General features: G+C 51.4%; 1 protein-coding gene across 1 annotated transcript; it reads left to right on the forward strand.

The window, feature by feature from the left end:
- The first annotated feature begins 1,286 nt into the window (after positions 1-1,286).
- Positions 1,287-6,514, forward strand: LOC135907151 (uncharacterized). The gene is made up of 3 exons (XM_065438807.1): positions 1,287-1,335; positions 3,342-3,914; positions 4,866-6,514. The coding sequence occupies exons 1-3, from the start codon at positions 1,318-1,320 to the stop codon at positions 6,348-6,350; spliced, it is 2,076 nt and encodes a 691-aa protein (XP_065294879.1). The 5' UTR covers positions 1,287-1,317; the 3' UTR covers positions 6,351-6,514.
- The last annotated feature ends 481 nt before the right edge of the window (positions 6,515-6,995 follow it).

Below are 6,995 nucleotides of genomic sequence, written 5' to 3' on the forward strand. Positions count from 1 at the left end.
CAAGGGCCCCGTGGGTGCTACGTCATCCCCTTCCCCTCTCATGGTCGGGGCTCGTGGGAGCTGCGTCATCCCCACGCTACCGGAGAGGTCACTCACCCGACGCTCTCCCCGGATTCGTCGAAGAGAGACGCACTCACCCGACGCACTCCCCGGATTCGTCGAAGAGAGGTCATTCACCCGACCCTCTCCCTGGGTCCGTCGAAAAGAGGATCGACATCCCCTTCACCAGTCTCTTCGGGGCTCGTGGGTGCTGCGTCATCCCCACGCTACCGGAGAGGTCACTCACCCGACGCTCTCCCCGGATTCGTCGAAAAGAGGATCGACTTTTCCTTCCCGTGCTTGGTATTGCAGGAGGAGGGTCCTTATTTCTGTGCCTGTCACGTGTCATCGACGAAAGCAAGATCCCGCCCACACGATTGTAGAGAGCCTTTTTAAGGGGCTCCGAAATGTACTTCGTACTTTATACTTCATTCTCTTCTTATTTTCCTTCAACTACCTTTGAATAAACAATGCAAGTTTCGCACTAGCAAAACGTCGTCTCGCCCTTGCTCGGTCGCCATGGTCTACCGGAAGCCTGCAGCTTGCCGACAACGTCACGCTACCCAATAAGTAATGTCGGTGGAGATTCGAGAGACAGGTCGCTAGCAGTGGGATCGCCTACAAATGCAACAAACTGGTTGCTAACGGAGGGATCGCCTTGAGGTGCAACAGCACATGGCATTCCTCTGGCGTAGTGAATCCTGTAACACATAGACGATTGAGGTTTCCCCGCTGCAAAATTCGTGAACCTACGTAGTTATTTAACCTTCTACCGTGTAGTGGAGTCTATCTGTTTATATGTGGTGTCTGCTTCGCAAATTTTTTCATAGCTTCCTCAATCCCACGCATCTACGTCATTCCACCGACGCGCATATCCACCGCACTAGCCATCTGTATCAAATTGCGCACTCACGTGCGCGCACTACCACCCTTCGCTGCCTCGTTTTTTTCTTCGTGCAACAGTGGACTGGAATGGCCTTCGCCGAGACATTGCAGCAATCATATGTCCATCGAGTTTTACAGAAAATTTCACAGCACACTGTTCCGCATGAAGACTTATTCGTAACCTTCATCTGCTAGCTCACCCCTTTGTAATACCCCTAAACGGGGGTCTTAAAGGTAATAAAGCGATGTGATGCGATGTGATACATTCCGCACCTTACGCAATGAGGTGCGCACTTCCTCTTCTTTATTCCTTGTGAGATGTGTGACAAACAGATGATCCCAATCGTCATAGCCATTCTCGTTCGATCACCCCGGCAAGCTCTGCCTGCTGGCATGGATGGTTCGACCAATGTGAGTGGGGGGTCTGTACGAGCTGCTCGTATACGCACGCATGTAGACAAATAAGCTAATTTGTTGTTCTTGTCTTTAGGCAGATCAGCTTACGCGCTTCTCTGTTTCAAAGTGGGGAGAGGTCGCAAGATATTGGTGGATTGAGTGCGGAGGGATGCACAACTTCTGGAGGGCTTAAAAAAGAAGGGCGTCACACGATTTTATCCGACCACGCTGTGCCTGCTATTGTACAAAGATTGTGGTCGCGTATACGTCGTTTCTGTCGCCTGGCGAACGGAGGAGCGTGGCAGTAGCGTGGTATCCTTCTTCCTATTTAGGGGGGGGGGGAAGCAGGGGTGATACTATATACAGCGCTAGAATTTGACTACGTGGGTATGTATAATTTTGATCAGCTAGGGCCCCCTGTCACGCACGGGCCCCTTAATACGCGGGATTCTTCTTTCCTTCCGCCTAAAAAAAAAAAAAAAAACGAGACCGTAGCGCTCGGCATGTCAACGACAGAAACGCATGTAAAATCAACACCTTGTGTCGCCACTTGTGTCATAGCGCGCAGTGCTGCTCCAAAGTCATGATATGTCATTAGGCTCAACGAAGTCTTTAATACGCCAGTTTTCGGTGGTAGCGGGCTGAGAATGACTTGACTAAAGTAAGAAGGCCTGTAATGACCAGGGGAGCTGTTCTGTAAGTGTCCACTTAGTAGACTTGCCGACTAGGTGGACTCTTTCAGAATACCCTCCCCCCCCCCCCCCCGCGCGCCCCTATATCACAGCAGTCAGTGGCATAGCTAGGCCGTCTGGCACCCGGGGCCCATAGGTCTTCTGTCCCCCCCCCCCCCCGGGTGTAGTCGAGGATATCAACAATTACCGGGTGTCTTCATAAGTATATGACATACCCCCCCCCCCCTGGCCCCTTGCACCCAGGGCCCATGGCCCCCCACCCCCCCGTTGCTACGCCACTGACAGCAGTAGACTATTCATTTCACGGTCGGAACAAATGAAATGCGGTAAAGAAAAGGATGTTTTCTAGCTGCATCAAGTAACAAATTTACAATCTTATGGGTGCGTTGGGTTTGTCTCACGGCTACCACACTTAGATCACATGCCCACACTACTATACTTTACGACAGCGGTTGCGGGGAAACTGGATAAACATAAGTACAAGGTACGGTATACAGTACGTTCCTGCTGTTTCTGAAAAATAAACACCATGCAAATATGTCAAGCGGACAAATTATGCAGACAAAAGAGAATATATAGCTTTGGGCATGTTGGTTATTCATCGGGATACAAGTAACATAGCGCTTGTCCTGTCTCGACTTTTTGCTCGTCCTTACGGCGCCATGTTACTTGTAACATGATGAAAATTACGCAGGGCGTGCAGAAGCAGAGCCGCATTAATTAAAGCGCATGGCAGGGTCCAGGCGACAGTACGGAAGAGGTCGACCGACAAATCAACACTTCTGGGCCCGCCGCGGTAGTTTTGTGGCTATGGCATTGCTAGAGTTCGCTGATTTGATCCCGACCGCGGCAACCGCATTTCGAGGGGGGCGAAATAGCAAACGCACGTGCAGCTAGATTTTGGGTCCGCCAAGCTAGTCCGCCACTACGGCGTGCCTCATAATCCGATTGTCGTTTTGGCTGGTGCAGCCCCATAATCCAATTCAAGTTTAATACTTCTGCCACGATGCGCTATGCCATGTGAGGCAATGACAACGCTCAACCCTCTCAGAGGTTACGAACTGGGGCGCACAACAACGCCTCTAGCAAACACATCGCTCTGTGTGTTCTGTGTACTACGCAGACAAACATCAGTGGTTATCGCAAGTTAGCGTTTAACAACCACTCACCACTCTGGTGTTAGACTAAACGTTGAAGAAATGTAGCTTTCGCCGTCAAAATCGCCGCTAATCATCGTCAGTCAAAGCCTCTAGCGCAGAAAGCCTCGTTTACATCTATTCCCACAGTGCGTGGGATCCACACTATTTTTCTTCGTGTCACGTTTTGCAGGGGCCGATCTCTCAGTCCGAGCAGGAGATGAGCCACTGGCTCGTGGCGGTCGCCATCGCGTTCTCGGTGTTCGTCATTGTGCTGGCGGCCGCGCTCGAGCTCCAGTTCTACTACCCGGGGATCGTCCCGCGCTTCGGCCGCAGCAGGCGACTCCTGCGCAGCGCCGAGATCAACGCCAGCGGCGAGACCACCACCACCACCACGGGGTCGGTGCCGCGTGCCTTGCTGAGGCCCTGCGGCACGGCGGGCTGCGACCGCTACGCGCGGCTCTTCCTCAGCCAGCTGAACCGGAGCGCGGACCCGTGCCAGGACCTGCGTGCCTTCTCCTGCATCACACGACCGCGCTGGCGACACTCGCTCAGGGACGAGGTGGTCGAGAACGCGTCGCGCGCTGCCATGGCCAGTGCCGCGGTGTCCGGCAGCGGCGGCTCGGCGGTGGCCAAGACGAGCACGTTCTACAGGACGTGTGTGGCGAGCAAAACGCCTCTGGACCTGCAGTCCCTGCGGGCGTTCTTGGCGACCGCGGCCGCTGACGCCGAGTCGACGATACCCGAAGGCCCCAAAGCCTTTCAGGTTTGTTGTGCGCACCGTTACCGCGGACAAACAATATTTGACGCACGAACTGTTTTTCACTGGCATCAAACTCTTTCAGGAATGAGGAACTGTTGAACTGTTTTGTTGCAGTGCGGAGGTGTGAGCTGTGACAACTTTCATCATTTCTCTTGGCTTCCATTTCTATATGAAACTGGCCGCGAAGTGAAGTGGCCTGTTTGTTATATATATATATTGATGCGCTACATTAAAGTGTGAGTGGGCTTCGCACTCGAGGTTGGTTCGCAGTGTGTAATAGTTTTCAACACTCTTTGGGAAATCTTTTAGAAAATTTCAGTTGGACCAGAATGATTTCACTTGCCTGCCAGCGTGTTCGAGGAAGTGAAAAGAAAAAAAAAAGACAGAAGAAAATGCCAAAAATGCCAGCGGCCATTCTTAACAGCACTGTACTAAGCTGTGTACTGTGAAAAAAAAAGTAGTAAAAGCATACAACCGAAGCCAGAAAGACAGGTCAAATAATATATATATATATATATATATATATATATATATATATATATATATATATATATATATATATATATATATATATATATATATATATATATATATATATATATATATATATATATATATACATATTACTGGGTGAAAAGCGTTTGGTTCGTCGACAGACTCCCTTATCAATATCGTAGACTAAAAAACTACCACTGACAGTATGACAGAACGGGAACAGGCTATTAGAACAGGAAAGGACCAATGGAGTTCCTCCTATCGCGAACATCCTGTATAAACTGACGGCTGGTTCTCACTGGCAATTAACCAAAGTCGGCAATGCCAAACAGCGTTATTCCCCCTGACTCTGTGGGAAAAATATCCTTAAGAAGATGAATTTATTTTCAAGTGAGACTTCTGAACAGTTACCCCAGTTTTCGCATTTTTTCATGAGTGAATGCCTTCCTTTTCATTCAGGTTATGTCGAAGATGGCGGCACGTTATGGAAACGGCATCCTCTTTCGCCTCGGCACAGGATTCGTGCTGGAGAATGACTCCAGGATAGAAAGGCCGGCGCTTGTAATGGGCCTGAACACTGACTTCAAGCGCTGGATGCAGAAAGCCAAGAGAAGCACCAAGGTCGATGCACACCAGAAGGTTGTGGACCTAGTCCTCAGCCTGAGCATGTCACGAGACGACTTCGGTTGGCGCAACGCGTCGGACGACGTGATGGCAGCGCTGGGGATTGTCAAGGAAATCTGGAAAAGCCACAACGTGTCCAGGAGCCAACGGTCTCTTACGAAGGTGGCTCAGATGGGTGCGGCACTTACGAACGTCAAGCCGGCCGTGCTGCTTGCAGAACTGGGGCGGTGGGGTGCCTCCTATTCCGAAGAACATCCGGTCGTGCTCGAGCAGAGTGGCGTCCTGTCCTTCCTGGACGCCGCGCTGGGACGCGTGAGTGAGCGACGCATGGTGCAGTACCTCTTCTGGGAGACTGCGCGCCAGCTATCCGCCTTCTTTCTGCAGACCGATCTCCCGCACCTGGATCACGTGTGCTACATCAAGACCGTCGAACTGTTCGGGCCGGCGGCTGCGCTGGCACCCGTCATCTGGCACCAAGTGAGCGCCGAAGCCGTGGTGAGCGCCGAGACCACGTTCGCCAGCGTGCTCAAGGCGTCCGAAGACGAGATCTACGCGGCGGGCGCGCGCAGCATGGCAGAGGCGAAGCGCATGAGAGCTCTCGGAAGGCGTCTCAGCCAGGTTCGCCTCGCGGTAGCCTACCCGGAGGACGTGCGCGACCTGCAGGCGCTAAACGAGAAGCTGGCGCACGTTCCCGGCATGTCCGAGGTCTTCTTCACCAACTTGCTGGCCGCTCAGGAGTCCTCGTGGAACCGCAAGAAGGAGAACCCGTCTTTGCCGACTCCGCTGCGGCCGAGACCCCGCTACGACGGACAGCGCAACGAGATCACGCTTCCCATAGACTTCCTGATTCCGCCGTGGTTCTCGCCGGACGCTCCGCCTTCTGCACGCTTGGCCACGATTGGCCTGTCGCTGTCTCTGGTCCTGTGGCGTGCCGTAGCGGCGCAGATAGTGTACGACGTGGGCGAGTCCTCGCGACATTTGCTGGCTCGACGGCACGGCTACAACCGCACGTGCTTGGCAGGCAGTGCTATTCTTCGCGGCACAGATGACGCCTTCCGTATGCTGGCCGTCATCGCGGTGGCCAGGGCGTTGAAGCAGGGCGACAACAGCAGCAGCGATGGCAGCGCCGGGATCCCCGGCCACTCGGCGGAATCTGCAAGGGACGATCTCGAGCTGTTGCTGGTGTCCTGCTGCCTTTCGATGTGCGGGCCTCACAACAGCGACATTTGCGCAGCCGTGATGGAGACACCGCAGTTTGGAAGTGTTTTCCGTTGCGCACGAAAAAGCGATGTTGATCGCGCAAATTGTTCCGAGCATTGACCTTTGCCTTTTTTGTTACCAGAAAGATTTCCGAATATATATGCAGTACACATTTGATAACTTAATATGTGAATATTAAGTTTTCGTCTTGAACAACGAAGAAAATATTTACGTTTGCAATTTCTTTTCTTGCTTTGGAATAAATATCTAGCTATTGACCCTTCTCCATATCTGTCGCTTTCAACGTCAAGGCATACACGCCACCATCATCCTAATTCCCTGACACCGTATTTTGCGCGAACAGATTTATTCAAGTTTTCATTTTTCCCTCGCACGGTAACCGACTGGAATGATTCCTTATTGCCTTTAGCCACACTTTGATGTTTTTTTTTTAACTTTGTTATTATTGTTTATTGTTTTGTTGTCATTTCACCCACCCTGCTTGGACCTGTACAAGGTTTGCAGTATTGAATAAAGAAAAGAAAGAAAGAAAAGAAATATATCCTGCAATTTTATTCTGTATATATATGCATATCTTCGGGATGGATTTAGTTCGCTGTCATGTTTATGAACGCTAATTACCATGTATGTGATAGCGCCACGTGCTGTCGATATCTGCAGCAAGTCACGCTTCTATGTAGTCGCATGACCCGATCGCGATTGCTTATAAGGCTGGCATGTTTCTCTTCTGGCCATTCTCATTTG

The sequence above is a fragment of the Dermacentor albipictus genome, chromosome 1 (assembly GCF_038994185.2).
Source record: "Dermacentor albipictus isolate Rhodes 1998 colony chromosome 1, USDA_Dalb.pri_finalv2, whole genome shotgun sequence".
Taxonomy (NCBI): domain Eukaryota; kingdom Metazoa; phylum Arthropoda; class Arachnida; order Ixodida; family Ixodidae; genus Dermacentor; species Dermacentor albipictus.